Source organism: Giraffa tippelskirchi, chromosome 10 (assembly GCF_054371585.1).
Source record: "Giraffa tippelskirchi isolate mGirTip1 chromosome 10, T2T-mGirTip1v1.2.pri, whole genome shotgun sequence".
In the NCBI taxonomy this organism is placed as follows: domain Eukaryota; kingdom Metazoa; phylum Chordata; class Mammalia; order Artiodactyla; family Giraffidae; genus Giraffa; species Giraffa tippelskirchi.
The window spans coordinates 152,723,815-152,741,222 of record NC_137284.1 but is presented as its reverse complement, the minus strand read 5'-3'; the positions used below and the strand labels follow the sequence as shown (position 1 = coordinate 152,741,222).

General features: G+C 38.6%; 1 protein-coding gene across 3 annotated transcripts in view; it reads right to left on the bottom strand.

Moving 5' to 3' along the window:
- Positions 1-17,408, bottom strand: part of CNTNAP2 (contactin associated protein 2) — a 2,222,175-nt gene that overhangs the window by 1,474,341 nt on the left and 730,426 nt on the right. For all 3 annotated transcript variants that reach the window (XM_081537160.1, XM_081537161.1, XM_081537162.1), the window contains one exon: positions 4,702-4,895. In XM_081537160.1, coding sequence (XP_081393286.1) covers positions 4,702-4,895 — 194 coding nt within the window. The remainder of the gene's footprint in view (positions 1-4,701; positions 4,896-17,408) is intronic.

The following is a 17,408-nucleotide window of genomic DNA, read 5'->3' as shown; positions in this document are numbered from 1 at the left end:
ATTGCCAACATCCATTGGATCATCAAAAAGCAAGAGAGTTCCAGAAAAACATCTATTTCTGCTTTATTGACTATGCCAAATCCTTTGACTATGTGGATCACAACAAACTGTGGAAAATTCTTCAAGATACGGGAAAACCAGACCACTTGACCTGCCTCCTGAGAAATCTGTATGCAGATCAGGAAGTAGCAGTTAGAATTGGTCCCAAGTTGGGAAAGGAGTACATCAAGGCTGTATATTGTCACCCTGCTTATTTAACTTATATACAGAGTACATCATGCGAAATGCTGGGATGGATGAAGCAAAAGCTGGAATCAAGACTGCCGGGAGAAATATCAATAACCTCAGATATGCAGATGACACCACCCTTATGGCAGAAAGTGAAGAACTAAAGAACCTCTTGATGAAAGTGAGAGAGGAGAGTGGAAAAAGCTGGCTTAAAACTCAACATTCAGAAAACTAAGATAATGGCATCCGGTCCCATCAGTTCAGTTCAGTTCAGTCGCTCGGTCGTGTCCGACTCTTTGTGACCCCATGGACTGCAGCATGCCAGGCCTCCGTGTCCATCACCAAGTCCTGGAGTTTACTCAAACTCATGCCCATTGAGTCGGTGATGCCATCTAATCATCTCATCCTCTGTTGTCCCCTTCTCCTCCCTTCTTCAATCTTTCTGAACATCAGAGTCTTTTCAAATGAGTCAGTTCTTCGCATCAGGTGACCAAAGTATTGGAGTTTCAGCTTCAAAATCAGTCCTTCCAATGAACACTCAGGACTGATCTCCTTTAGGATGGACTGGTGGATCTCCTTGCAGTCCAAGGGACTCTCAAGAGTCTTCTCCAACACCACAGTTCAAAAGCAGCAATTCTTTGGTGCTCACTTTTCTTCATAGTCCAACTCTCACATCCATACATGACCACTGGAAAAACCATAGCCTTGACTAGATGAACCTTTGCTGGCAAAGTAATGTCTCTGCTTTTTAATATGCTGCTAGGTTGGTCACCATCACCTCATGGCAAATAAATGGGGAAACAATGGAAACAGTGACAGACTTCATTTTCTTGGGCTCCAAAATCACTGCAAATGGGGACATAGCCATGAAATCAAAAGATACTTGCTCCTTGGAAGAAACGTTATGACCAAACTATACAGCATATTAAAAATCAGAGACATTACCCTGCCAAAAAAGATCTGTCTAGTTAAAGCTATGGTTTTTCCACTAGTCATGTATGAATGTGAGAGTTGGACTATAAAGAATGCTGAATGCCCAAGAATTGATGCTTTAGAATTGTGGTGTTGGAGAAAACTCTGAAGAGTCCCTTGGACTGCGAGGAGCTCCAATCCGTGCATCCTAAAGGAAATCAGTCCTAAATATTCATTGGAAGGACTGATGTTGAAGATGATACTCCAATACTTTGGCCACCTGATGTGAAGAACTGACACATTTGAAAAGACCCTGATGCTGGGAAAGATTGAAGGCAGTAAGAGAAGGGAACGACAGAGGACGAGATGGTTGGATAGCATCACCTACCAAATGGACATGAGTCTGAGCAAGCTCTGGGTGTTGGTGATGGACAGGGAAGGCTGGTGTGCTGCAGTCCATGGAGTTGCAAAAAGTCGGACACAACTGTTTGAACTGAACTAAACTTAACTAGTTCATTATGATAGGATTGGATTTAACAGTCTCTCAGTTTTAGAATGAAAACTTTACAGAAACAGAAATCTGAAAGATAGTTTGGAGTCTGGCTGAAACTCTTCAAATAACTGCATTTTAGAGAGAAATTAATGATTGCTCTACTGGAAGAGCTTGTGATCTGAGCCTTACTTGTCTACTCCCAGTTAGCTGGTCTGTTGTTTCTTTAGTCACCTAGTCAGCATCTCTCTCCTTCTGCTCAACTTTAAGGAACCGCCTTCCTAATTTTCTGTTTTACCATTGTTTTCACAATAGATCTCCTCCATGCCCATTTTGTAGTAGTGGTGTTAGTCACTCAGACTGTTTGTGATCCCACAGACTGTAGCCCGCCTGGCTCCTCTGTCCATGGGAGTCTCCAGGCAAGAATACTGGAGTGGATTGCCATTCCCTTCTCCAGAGAATCTTCTCGACCCAGGGATCGAACCTGGGTCTCCTGCATTACAGGCAGATTCTTTACCATTTGAGCTATAGGAAAGACCTTCATGCCCATCTTACCTACAGGCTAAAAACCAATCTACAATAGGGTTCTCAGTGCTAACTATACATTAGAATGACTGGGGGAGCTTTAACATCTCAATGCCTAGGTTTCATCTTAGGCCATCTAATTCCAAATCTCTGGAAGCAGGACCCAAACATCTATGTTTTAAAGCTTTATAGGTTATTCCATTGTGTATCCAGGGTTGAAAACACTTTTTTTAAAATAAATTATGCCTGATACTTAAACTTAGCTTAATTGTGAAATGAAGAATTTTCATGGAGAGACATTTTCCTCCCTACTTGCTTCCTACAATTTACACATCCCAATATACCAATGTTCCTGCCATGCAATCAAGGCTTAATAGAACTTATTTCTAAAGGACTACTCTGGTATATGTACTTTTTATTATCAGAGTAGTATATCCTTATTTCACATGACAGTTATGATCATGGACAACTGCTGTGGAAATGACCACCTACTCAAGTTCAGAGCACTAAACTCTGCCTGCTCACAAAAATTACTTAAGAGTTTTAAGCTATAACCTTTCTGGGAGTGGGCCCTGATCAGGTCAAAAATCCCCAGCATTCTGTCTAATACATAAATTAAAATAAATTCCTCCCACTCCTCCTCCTCCTCCTCCCACCTCCTCCTTTTTGTTTCTTATTGATGGATTTACTTGATTTTGGTTATGACTGCCTTTTAAAATAATTAAAATAGATCCTTTAAAATTTAGTATTTTATAACATATATAATTAATATATATGTTGTGAATTTTGATTGAATACACACAACTTTCCAATTTAATTAATATAGTTTTTTTTTCTTTTTTATAAATTTATTTATTTTAGTTGGGGGCTAATTACTTTACAATATTGTAATAGTTTCTGCCATACATTGACATGAATCAGCCATGGGTTTACATGTGTTCCCCTTCCTGGACCCCCCACCCACCTCCCTCCCCATCCCATCCCTCTGGGTCATCCATTGCCCCGGCCCTGAGCCCTTGTCTCATGCATCGAACATGGAATGGTGTTCTGTTTCACATATGATAATATACATGTTTCAATGCAATTTAATTAATATAGTTTTAAGAGTAAATGGATTAAACCACCTTTCTCTCTCAGAATAAAAAAATAAATAAAATGCCTACGATCTGTAATAGGGGTTTAAACTACCATTATGAGTATTTTCTTTGCCATATCGCTGTTCCTATTCCTCTAAATTATTTCTTCATAATTTCAATATTTTACTCAAATTGAAGATCTCTGTTCCTAAAAAATATCAGAATCACTAATATAAAATTCTACTTACATGATTCTCATTTAATTTGCCTGGGTGGGCCTGGCATTCATATAATTTAAATTCTTCTCAGGCAACTCAAAAGGGTAGCCCAGATTGAGACTCATTGCCCTAAGCCTTGGATAGAAACTGTAGCCTAAAGAAACATTCTTCAACCAGTAAGAATGAATGAATAAACCGCCTCTTGGTGGTTTTTAATACATAATACAGACAAGTGCACACACTTTAGAGTGAGGACTAATAATATTTTAAAATATTTAAAATTGAGAAGGGGATGCTCATCATGGTGTCTAATATACTCCAAAGCTATGGCTGGTCTTCTATTTGCTTTTTCTTTAAAACTATTTTTCTAGCTTATTGTCCTCTTCATATATATGGTCGATAGCTAAGGAGTGGTACTAAACCCCTTCATGATGACATCGGCTCCTCGAGACTAGCAGAAAACCTTTTGTAAAATGAGCGCTTAATTGTATTGAACTCCTCCTTCACCAAAATCTAATAGATTGACCTTCCCCCACTGTCTCTTTGGAGCAGTCTCTCAGAGCTATCTGAGGTGCTGTGTCCCAGGCTGGAGACTCATTTTGCCCCAAATAAAACTTAACTCACAGCTCTCAAGTTGTGCATCTTTTTCAGTCTACAGAGACAAGTAAGAGTTTTTTTTGTTTTTTGTTTTTTCCTTCTATTTACTTAATTCTCAGTTCAGAATTTGCATAGTTTGTACCACTGCAGATCTGTGCTACAAACTAAAATACAGTTATTGAAATATTGTGCTTAAAGAATTCTAGTCTTCTATCATTATTGAATTATTTACCTATTTTTTTTTTCAGGTTTCAACACAGTTTTATTGGGTGGTTTTGTTGTCTGTGAAATATACCAGAAGTTGGGGGAGGAGACACCCATTGCATTGACTTTGCAAGATAAAGGTTTTCCATCACTAAGAAAGGCTTGGGGTGGGGTAGGGTAGGGAATACTGGGTTTGGATTCATTTTCCCATCTTCTTTTGCTTTGCTCACATTTCTTTTCTCTCTCAGCAAGTACCAGAGGACACAAACACAAAGAAACAAAAATAGCAAGATCAGTGTCCAACCACTTTACTCCCAAGCCCTTCCCCAGACTGCACCAGGGATGGGAGGAGTCAGATAGCTACTCCTCAGCCAAAGAACACACCAGAATCCACTACCATTTTCAAATATCTGCAAACTCAATTCTGTGTCTTTTTCTGACAGTGACTCACCCAGATATTCCCATCTTGATGGTAGGGTTTCCAGTTTCTCCCAGTGTCACTGTAGAGCATGCGATATTGGGTCACCCAGTCCGAGCTGCTGTATCTTCCTTGAGTTGCTATGGCACTGATCTGCTTCCGATTGCCAAAGTTAACCTGAAGCCACTGATAATGGTCACTGTCTGACGGAGACCATCCCCCAGCACCTGAATAAGGTAGAGACAAGAGGAGGGAAATAGGTATTTAGTGCTGAACTTCTACAATTGACAATGGATCATTCTACATCTTTTAATTGGTGTTGGAAGTACTATATTTCACAGATACATTATCCTTTATCCTAAGCGTCCTTTATAGATGCCACAGGGATTTCAACTAATATTCTTCTAGCAGGGTAACATTGACACTCTGACCTCTTTATGGTGTAATTATGTGCTCATTTTCTCCTGAGCAAATGTCTTCATAATTCCTCAATTAGATCTTATTAGTACATGTCAAACTCTAATTGGCTGAGGCTTGATCAATTTACCATGAATTCTTCAACTAAAAATCACTAGGAAAAGATATGTAGCAATCTAATATTCATGTAAGGATTTATCTTTAAGTAGATCATAAATGAAACAAAATGCAACTATATACAACTCGAAAATATATATTTACTTTAGAAAGTTCAGAGTTGAAAGAACACTACTAGCTCTCAAGATGAGGCCTAATCTTACATCGACTCCTGAGACCTAAGATATATAGTAAATTAGTCAATATGTTCACTAACACTTAAGAGCTATACAACCAATGACTCTAGATGAACACATTTCTAGGAAAATAATTTGAGTCACTAAATGAAGTGAAGCTTCTTTTGGTAAAATAAAATAAATGAGTGGCAAAGAGTAAGAATGTGAAAATATCCATTAGAGAAACAGTACTAACATAGAACCAAAAGACTCCTAATTTATAATACTATGTGAAACAACTATGATTGCACATAAATAGATTACAAAAAATATGGCATGATGCTCACTTCTAAGAAGCAATATAATTTTTTGACTGAGTTTGATTACCAATGGTAGTAAGTAATAGGAAAACGTTCAACAAATTATCCAATGTACAGTATATGAGAACATACACATCACTTTTCAAATAAGGAATTTAAGTGCTGACAATAAAATAATTTATTTTATGAGGTCTATGCTGGGAAATAGATGGGGAAACAGTGGAAACAGTGTCAGACTTTATTTTTTGGGGCCCCAAAATCACTGCAGATGGTGACTACAGCCATGAAATTAACTTTCCTTGGAAGGAAAGTTATGACCAATCTAGATAGCATATTTAAAAGCAGAGACATTACTTTGCCAACAAAGGTCTGTCTAGTCAAGGCTAGGGTTTTTCCAGTAGTCATGTATGGATGTGAGAGTTGGACGGTGAAGAAAGCTGAGCCCTGAAGAATTGATGCTTTTGAACTGTGGTGTTGGAGAAGACTCTTGAGAGTCCCTTGGACTGCAAGGAGATTCAACCAGTCTATCCTAAAGGAGATCAGTCCTGGGTGTTCATTGGAAGGACTGATGTTGAAGCTGAAACTCCAATACTTTGGCCACCTCATGCGACGAGCTGACTCATTGGAAAAGACCCTAATTCTGGGAAGGATTGGGGGCAGGAGGAGAAGGGGACGACAGAGAATGAGATGGCTGGATGGCATCACTGACTCGATGGACATGGGTTTGGGTAGACTCCAGGAGTTGGTGATGGACAGGGAGGCCTGGTGTGCTGCGATTCATGGGGTCGCAAAGAGTCGGACACGACTGAGCGACTGAACTGAACTGATGCTAATAAAGATCATTTTTCAAATCATCACTGATACATCATTCATATAATGATATTTACAGGGCTTATTTTTGTTCTCAATTATGATGGAATAGCTCTCCCACCACAAAGAATTACAAATCCAACAAAATGTATATGATTACACTTAAGAGATTAGGCAATACACCATATTGGACTCTGATTCATGAGATAACAATTGAGGTGAGCCCTGCCAACTTCCTGGCTTTCTACATGGTTCACTTTCCAGATCGTGGCATAAAAGAATATTCTGAACAGACACAGCAGCATCACTGAGTTGAAGGCAGAGCAGAATCAAAGCTCATGAGGAATCCAGAATTTGTAGGACAGAGTATCAGGGAAGAGGCAGCTGTGCAGAGAAGAAGCTTTGGGAATGTCCATAGGGTCACCAGTGAGTATCTTCAGTTTAGGCTTTGGATGAATACTAAGCTGTGTATTTGTAGACTAAGACTCAACAAGACAAAGTGAAGGGAGATATGGAATTAACAACAGCAGAAGATGCACAGTCCTGGGAGTAGTTTGATTTCAGACTGGACAAGATTGAGAGAACTTGAACAACCCTAGGCATTCAATGGAGATCTCAGAACGCGAGTAGAATAATTTTATCCTAAAATAAGGATTTTAATTCTAATCCTACTCTGAACACATCTGAAAAAAGGTTGGTAATAAGTCTGAAAAAAGATCATTCTGATCCACAAATGAATTAACCTCTTGGTTGAATGAAACTCAACACTCCATTATGGAAGATGTGGAAGTTTATTTTTCATCAGACTTTCATGAAAATATGAAAGAAACTCAACAACATAGAATCCATAATGTCCAGTACAAACTATTTTTTTAATACTAGATATTTGGGTAAGCAGTAAAATATGACTCATAACCCAAGAAAAGTGGTAATAGACACAGATGATGAAATTAACAGACCATGACTTTACAAGAGAGATTATAAGTTAGTTGTGTTATTTGAACAAGAATGTATAAATATTGAAGAAACAAATATGAAACCTTAATGGAGAAAAGAAAAAAAAAAGGAAAACAACATGGGAGTTTTTGGACCAGAAATTATATCTGAAATAAAACATTTACTAGATAGGCTTAACAGCAGACTAGAAACTGAAAAGAAAAGAGTGCACACTAAATCCCTTCAGTCCTGTCTGACTCTTTGCTCCCCCATGGACTGTAGACTACAAGGCTCCTATCTCCGTGGGATTCTCCAGGCAAGAATACTGGAGTGGGTTATCATTTCGTTCTCCAGGGCATCTTCCCAACCCAGGGATCGAACCCATGTCTCTTATGTCTCCTGCACTTACAGGTTCTTGACCACTAGTGCCACCAAGCTGAGAAGAAAATAGTAGTGTACTCAACTACAGGGTCAGATAAACCATTCAGACCTAAGCGCACAGTGGGTAATATGGCTTAATAATGAACAGTAGTCCAGTAACCTGTAGGATAACATTAAATGTCTTAACAATCATGCAAATGGAGTATGAAAAGCAGAAAGGGTAGAGACTGAGGCAGAAAAAAATATATACATTTGAGGAAATAATAGTTGAAAAATACAAGCCCAAATATCTGAGAAAGTCACTGAAGACCAAGAAGAGTAAATATAAAGAAAAATACACCAAGGCAGCCATAAATAATTGCTTAAAAAAACATGCTAAAGAGGAAATCTCAAAAGTGTTCAGAGGGCAGTAACATCTCAACAATAGCAGTGCAAGCCAGTGAACAAAGAAAGGAAGTGATGAAAAGAAAAGAAAAAGAAAGTGTCAGTGTAAAATTATACATCTAGCAAAAATACCCTTCAAACGTGAAAGCAACATCATGATACTTAGGACAAACACTGAGAAAATTCATCATCAATAGGCATGTTGTATAAGAAATGCAAGTTTTTCAGCTTCAAGGAAAACTGGCCATGCTGAAATCACATGAAGAAACAAATGCTGAAAATGGTAAACATGTCAGTAAATATGAAATATTTGTTGATGTTTTTAAAATTTCTTTAGAAAATAATTGCTTAGAACAAAAATAGTAACAATGAATAAGAGGGTTTATAACAAATGTAGAAGTAAAATGTATGATTACAATAGCACAAAGGATAGGAGGCAAGGAAAAAATGTACTGTACTGAGTTTCTTTTACTACATTTCAAATGATACAGTATTACTTGAAAGTAGTAAACCCTAGATCAAGGGTCTGCAAACTTTTTCTCTAAGGGGTTAAATGCTGAGTATTTTAGGCTTTGCGGACCACGCTACTTCTATAACTACTAAACTGCTACAACTACTAAACTCTGCTACTGTAGCATGAAGCAGCCACAGAAGGTCCAGAAACAAGAGCGCGGCTGTGATTCAATAAAATTTTATTAATAAAGACAGGAGGCTGGCCAGAGAGCTGTAATATCTTAACCTCTGCTTAAAATCAACTTCTCTTTTAGATCTGTGCATTTCACTAGATCTAAATTATACTTCCAAAAACATTTTTAAAAGCTCCATCTATATAAAGTGTGTGTTTAGTCTACATGTGTGCTAGCTATAGAACGTGTGAGTAACCACCTCATGACTACCTTCTCAGTCTTCCTTCCCCTATTTCTTCAAACTACACTTACACAAGAATGATGTTTCTATAAGGCAGATCTAATCATAGTTAATCCTAGTTCAATATTTTTCAATTGATCCTCATTGCCTCCAGAAATAAATGGTCCACGCCTTCACAAACAAAAGACTCGCCTGGAACACACCCTCTCTACCTTCCCAAATCCTCCCTCGACTTATTATGATCCTCCCTCAAAATACTATTTCTCCTTCAAGGATCAGCAAGTTCACTCCACATATCACCTCTGTAATGGGTGCTGTGATTTGCCATTTTCCTTCTAATATATGACTGGAGGACTTATTATTTCAGATATTTACACTGTTGCCAGAAGACCAAATGTAGCTGTGATTCCCCTCAGGGATTCCCTGGGTTAAAAAAGAGGCATATTACACAAGGTCATGCCCCTTCCTAGGGTTATACAGATGCAACAATAGGCTATCCAGGGGCTAGAAATGGTCAATACCATTGTCCCAACTGGGGAAAACTATAAACAGTCACCACAGTCTGGTCTCAGGGCTCCCTGAGAAATTGGAGGTTGAAGCTTCCATGGAGACCGCAAAGCATGTTGACTACTGCCTCTGCCTATTTCTGTTTCCTTCCCTTCCCTTCTCCAGGTTTTCATCCTGAAGGTATTGCCTACAAAATCTGCACTTCTCTGACTCACAATTTGTATACTGGGAAATCCAGTCTGCAATATTTTTTGGAATCACTTTCCTTATAACCTGCATATGAGTTTGTTGTCCCAGCTTTGTACTTCATTTGCTATTTCTATGCTTTCTTCCTTTCTGTAGTATCTAACATTTCCAATAGTCACATGTCACCCATGTGTTGATTTTACCAAGAATTCTGCAAAATTTTGGAAGAACCATAGATTAATTTGGGGGTCTTTCTGGTGGCTCAGACAGTAAAGAATCTTCCTGCAATGCAAGAGACCCAGGTTTGATCCTTGGGTGGGAGAGATCCCTTGGAGAAGAGGACGGCTCAATTCAGTTCAGTTGTTCAGTCAAGTCTGAAGCTTTGTGACTTCATGGACTGCAGCATACCAGGCTTCTCTGTCCATCACCAACTCCCAGAGCTTGCTCAGACTCATGTCCATCGAGTCGGTGATTCCATCCAACCATCTTATCCTCTGTTGTCCCCTTCTCTTCCTGCCTTCAATCTTTCCCAGCATCAGAGTCTTTTCCAGTGAATCAGTACTTCACTTAAATATTGGAGTTTCAGCTTCAACATCAGTCCTTCCATCAATATTCAGGACTGATTTCTTTTAGGATGGACGGGTTGGATCTCCTTGCATTCTAAGGGACTCTCAAGAGTCTTCTCCAATACCACAGTTCAAAAGCATCAATTCTTCAGTGTTCAGCTTTCTTTATAGTCCAACTCACATTCATACAGGACTACTGGAAAAACCATAGCTTTGACAAGACAGATCTTTGTTGACAAGGTAATGTCTCTGCTTTTCTAATACGCTGTATATGTTTGTCATAGCTTTTCTTTCAAGGAACAAGCGTCTTTTGATTTTATAGCTGCAGTCACCATCTGCAGTGATTCTGGAGCCCAAAAACATAAAGTCTATCACTGTTTCCATTCTTTCCCCATCTATTCGCCATGAAGTGATGGGACCAGATTCCAAGATCTTAGTTTTTTTAATGTTTAGTTTTAAACCAGCTTTTTCACTCTCTTCTTTCTCCTCATCAAGAGGCTCTTCAGTTCTTCTTCGCTTTCTGTCATAAGGGTGGTGTCATCTGTATATCTGACGTTATTAATATTTCTCCCAGCAATCTTGATTCCAGCTTGTACTTCAACCAGCCTGGCATTTCACCTGATGTAGTCTGCATATAAGTTAAATAAGCAGGATGACAATATACAGCTTTGACGTACTCCTTTCCCAATTTGGAACCAGTCCATTGTTGAATGAGTAGAGAATGGATACTCACTCCAATATTCGTGCCTAGAGAATTCTATGGACAGAGGAACCTGATAGGCTTCAGTCCATAGGGTCGCAAAGAGTTGGACACAACTGAACGACTAACACTTTCACTTTCATATATGAATTTGGGAGATACCAGTATACCTAGTCATCAAGAGATAATAAATACATTTCCTTATCTGTTAGATAGTTCCAAACTTTGGAAAAATCCTATACCCAGCTGCATATGAATTTCTATATATGCGTTACTAAAAGCAACAGTATGATTTTGGTTATTGAAATAAACAAGCAATTATCACTGTGAGTAAAATAAGAAAAATATGTGCATTTGATTGATGCAATTTAGAATATTTCCCCTAACTAATTTTGCAAAATGAATTTCAGGATAAATTTTCTTAATTTACACATTTTTTTTTTTGCTGCCTTACAATTTTTCAATAAAGAAGCAATTAACAGATAGCTACTTAATCTCATTTACCTCATTACTTAAATAAATGAATTTGTGGTCAACTTTAAGGGAGGCAAAAGTCTAAAAGCAGTAAAAAAGATAAGTTAAAACTTACTCCTTAGCCAAAGGGAATGTGAAGAGAATAGTGATCAACCTCTAGGGGAGGGCAAATGTCAGGCTTTCATGAGAAGCATGGTGGAAATATCGATGGGAAGTTCTCTGTTTGTCTTTGATCTCTCTCTCAATGTAATTTGGGGAAGTTGATTACTTTGTTCATTTCGCTTGTGAAATGTGTAACCTCTATCGATCTAAGGATTAAGAATGATACTTCTTTCATGACAAAAACCTCAGGAAATGGTATATAAGATAATAGAAGGGCTCCCCCAAAACATCATGGAGAATATATGATAGAGGACAGAAGTGTTTCCCAGTGGATACAGTGATGGCTGAAAGGAACTAAGTAGAAAGTCAAAATGGAGAAAAAGAAGGCGGAGATAATGAACAGTCATAAACTCTTAGATTCTAAGATGATTTAAGAATAACTCTTATCTAAAAATAATAGAGCCAAATTATCTATTAGGTAACTAATAAATTGTTACAGTGACTTGAAAGATGTGTCCTTACATAGAACTCCTACCATTCCCTAAACACTGGGATGCTGTTACTAACCTACCTTTTCCTTCCTGTCTCTCCATCTTCCTCCACCCCTTCATCTCTCTTTCTCTTCTATTTTTCTCTCTCGAATACATATATTTCCCCCTCCATATATGTGTATATGTGAGTATGTGTGTGTGTGTGAACTATAAGATACTCAGCACTTGCATTCTGGATGTTCACCCCCACTGGGGTTACTTGAGTAAAGAATTATAATAAAAAAACTTGGAGAAGTGGATGAAATCAGCACTCTAAACTCGGAGATAGCTTATAACTGTGGTAGCCATTTCCTCTTTGTAATTTGTAAATTTGTACCCCTGAGAGCTAAGAGAAACAAGAAACTTTTTGTGTGGTTCAAGAGAGGGCGTGGAGTTTCTTTTCCAGTGATAAATGACTCTTGCATAAACCTGATGCCTAAGCAGGTGGCTGTAACACCACTGGAGATTACAAGCCTCAATTCCAATTTAACAGAAAAGAGTAGAAAAATTCAATTAAAGCTAGAACTACCTTTAATAACTGGTTGAGAAATATGTATCAGATGAAAAGAATAAATTGAAAAGGAGACTTGCAAGCCAGATAGCATTATGAGTTCAGGCTGGGAGACCTCCTGCTCTACACACACAGAATTTTTAGATAAGATAGATAAAAAGAAAATTGAAAAGACATATCCAGGATCAAAAATACGATAAGCTTCTCCATGAGCAAGAAATGCAACCAAAATGCAAAGTGGTAAGTAGGACCATAACCAATTCCTGCTGGAATCGGGGCTGGGGACAGACAGAGACAGAGGGACATTGGGTTCCTGGGGAGTGTGGGTGAATGTACGCCCCTGTGTGTGTCACCGAGAGGAAGCCTAGATCAGGGCTGAAAACCAAACTAACCCAGGACTAACTTGCCTGTGGAAAGAGACTGAAACAACCGCTTACTGACTTAGAGATATGGGTAATAGGAGACTGTATAATCCAGAGGGTCCCAACCTCCAGAAGCTAATGCCTGATGATCTGAGGTAGAACTGATGTAATAATAATAGGAGTCAAGTGCACATTAAATTTGATGTACTTGAATCATCCCTAAATCATTGCTCCCTCACCCTTGTCTGTGGATAAACTGTCCTCCATGAAACTGGTCCCTAGTGCCTCAGAGGTTGGGGACCACTGCCACTCAAGGAATTTGGAAAACAGGCATATCTAAGCCAAGAGAAGGCACCCATTGGCTTGTTGAATGGACTTATGACTCCCTAGTAACACTGGCAGGCAAGGACATAGGGTCCTCCATGTAAAGTGTGTCTCTGAACTGAGGACTGGGAAGCTGAGGAGAAAAATCACCAAATTATAGGGGAGAAAAGGAAAGAGGGTGAGAGAGAAACAGCTGAATGAAAAAAAAAATCAACAAAAGGGCAAAATCACAGAAAAAAATATGCCATAAGTCAGCTAACAAAGTCAAAATGTCAATGCAAATGTCTCCAGATATAATAGCAAGCGAGGAACAGGGGAAATAAAAGGCTCAGGTGCTCAAAAATGTACAATAAGTAACGCCATCCATTAAAAAGCAGCATTAATGATCACATCCAAGAGGGAGAAATAAAAGATTTACAGAGAGACAGTAAAAAGAACTAGAAAGTGATCTCAGAAGTAAAACAAGTAGACATTGATAGGGAAATAACCTCATGAGAGGAATATCCTGAAATTATCTGTGTGTGTTTAGACACTCAGCCATGTCTGATTCTTTGTGATACTGTAGCCTGCCAGGCTCCTCTGTCCATGGGGACTCTCCAGGCAGGAATACTGGAGTACATTGCCATGCTCTCCTCCAGGTCTTCCCAACCCAGGGATCGAATCCAGGTCTCCCACATTTCAAGGAGATTTTTTACCATCTGAGCCACCAGGAAAGCACAGGAATATTGGAGTGGGTAGCCTACCCTTTCTCCAGGGGAACTTCCTGACCCAGGAATCAAACCGGGGTCTCCTGCCTTGCAGGAGAGCTACCAGGGAAGCCATTCTATAACCATATAGTGGAAGCTATTCAGCAATAAAAAAGAAAGGGCGCTGATACATGTTACATCGGTTCAGTACAGTCATTCAGTCGTGTCCGACTCTTTGTGACCCCGTGGACTGCAGCACGCCAGGCTTCCCTGTCCATCACCAACTCCTGGAGCTCACTCAAACTCATGTCCATAAAGTCAGTGATGGCATCCAACCATCTCATCCTCTGTCGTCCCCTTCTCCTCCTGCCTTCAATCTTTCCCGTCATCAGGGTCTTTTCCAAAGAGTCAGTTCTTAACATCAGGTGGCCAAAGTATTGGAGTTTCAGCTTCAGTATCAGTCCTTCCAAAGAATATTTAGGACTGATTTCCTTTAGGATGTACTGGTTGGATCTCCTTGCAGTCCAAGGGACTCTCAAGAGTCTTCTCCAACATAACATGTTACATGATCAGTGTCAAAATAACTATGCTGAGTGAAAGAATTCAGGGAGAAAAAGTACACACTGTATGATGCAAATAAAGTTCTAGGAAATGCAAATTGATATACAGGAATAAAAGCACATCAAAAATTGAGTAGGTATGGGGGGCCAGAAGGAGAAGAAAGGAGTTATAAAGTGGAAAAAGAATACATCTTGAGGTGATGGATATATTCATTATCTTGATTGTGGTGATGGTTTCATGGCTGTATACATATATAAAAATGAGCAAATGGCGCAATTTAAATAGGTACATTAATATACATCAATGACCTGTCAATTAAACTGTGAAAAATTGTGGGAGTAAACAGATAAATAGGTTAAAGTGTGAATTTCAGTGATAAGACTTGAAGTTCTAGAATAAAACAAAGGCAGAGAGTATAAACATGTGAAGAAGTAATGACTGATTTTTTTTTTCAAAATTAAAATGAAAAAAAAGGTACCCCTCAACAATTGAAAGGATCCTCTGAAAACTGTAAGGCATACATGAAACGAACACATTATGAAAAGTATGTAACGGGGTGAAAATGAAAGCTGTTCTAAAATAGTAAGGTTGATGAATTGTGACATTTAAGAATGTAAAGTTCAAGTATATAAACTGTGAATTATCTCAGTGATAACCAAAAAAGAGTTGGTGTCTTAAGAAGTGATAAAATTTGCTTGCTGATGACTTCAGATTTTATTTACAGTGGGAATAAACAGCGAGAAGGCGTGGCATGTGACCTACCTATGAGAAGGAGATTAAGATATACTTAATCTACACAATTAAGATCATGGCATCCAGTCCCATCACTTCATGGCAAATAGATGGGGAAACAATGGAAACAGTGACAGATTTTATTTTCTTGGGCTCCAAAATCACTGAAGATGGTGACTGCAGCCATGAAATTAAAAGACACTTGCTTCTTGGAAGAAAAGCTATGACCAACCTAGACAGCATGTTAAAAAGCAGAGACATTATTTTGCCGATACAAGTCCGTCTAGTCAAAGCTATAGTTTTTCCAGCAGTCATGTACAGATGTGAGATTTGGACCATAAAGAAGGCTGAGCACCAAAGAACTGATGCTTTCAAACTATGATGCTGGAGAATACTCTTGAGAGCCCCTTTGGATGCAAGGAGATCAAACCAGTCCATCCTAAAGGAGATCAGTCCTGGGTGTTCATTGGAAGGAATGACAGTGAAGCTGAAGCTCCAATACTTTGGCCACCTGATGCGAAGAGCTGACTCATTAGAAAAGACCCTGATGCTGGGAAAGAATGAGGGCAGGAGGAGAAGGGGATGACAGAGGATGAGATGGTTGGATGGCATCACCGACTCAATGGGCATGAGTTTGAGCAAATTCCAGGAGACAGTGAAGGACAGGGGAGCCTGGCGTGCTGCAGTGCATGGGGCCGCAAAGAGTAGGACATGACTTAGCAACTGAACAACAGCAAAATGAGAGGTAGTATAAATAATCTTCAACCAAGTACAGACACTTGTTGATTGGAAGTAGCCGGAAAAGAGAGCCATGGCCATTTATTAATGTTTGTCATGAGCTAGAGAAGGAAAAACAGCTGTGCTGCCATCATTCCTAAAATATGGAATAAACTGATAAAATAATGCTAAAATAAAAGTGTAAAAGCTAACTTTGAAACAAAACAGAAGAAAAAAAAAGACATGATTTTTATCAGAGTACAGGAAGTTATATCCAGAGACAAATTAGGATATAATTAAAGAACTATAGCTGCTATAACATTTTGAAACATTCAGAGTATATCTCAAAGGACTGGTATTACTCATAAATGTAATGTTAGCTTCCTTGAATACTTATCAAAGGAGCTGCCAGAAAAGTAGAGGTAACTATAAACAAACACAAAACAATAACATCCCCCTTCAAAAAAAATACATTTTCTAAACAAAGACTTGGAAAAAAGTAGACAAGAAGGGTGGTGGTCGTGGTGGTGGTGGTTTAGTCGCCAAGTCATGTCTGACTCTTGTGATTTCCCAGGCAAGACTACTGGAGTGGGTTGTCATTGCCTTCTCCAATAGACAAGAAGGTTCTTCTTTAAAATCTGGTGTGTGAGTTATGAACATTTAGAATAAAAGTGAAAAGTGGGGAGTTATTGATACCAGAGGTGGTGTTGGTGGGTTATAAGGATTTCCTGTTTTGATCATGTTCCTGTTTAACATGAGACATTAAATTTCATAGCTGTATCTTCAGGTTAACTTCAGCAAAGCATTTTGGCAATATTCTGTTAAGTATAAAATAGTAAAATGTGGTCTGGGAAATATTTTTGGTAAGTTCAAAAATGGTTAATAATTATGTCTCAAATATGTTGATTAATGACTCAGCTTGAAGAGAGGTCCTAATAATGAGCCACAAGCTTTGGTCTTGTATGCTGTCATTTTTAATATTTTTATTATCTAAGGCATGGAAAACATGTTTATGAAATTTTTCAATTACATAAAGCTGGAAAAGAGACCTAATATGGTAACTAGCTGAATTATGATGTTAAATGTTCTTGACTGGCTGGAAATCTGAGCCTCGCCTAGCAAAATTTATTTTAGCATCAGTAATAACCTAAAATGCCCATTTTGAACAAATGCATTATCAAATTTATTATTAAGGTATATAATGCTTGTAAATAATTATGCAACCTTAATTTACTTTATCATTGACTCAGAGGACATGAGTTGTTGAGCAAACTCCAGGTGATAGTGAAAGGCAGGAAAGCCTGGCGTGCTGCAGTTCATGGGGTCGCAAGGGTCAGACATAACTTAGCGACTGAACAACAACAATTCACTTTATGGGTAATGCAGTGTTAAAAT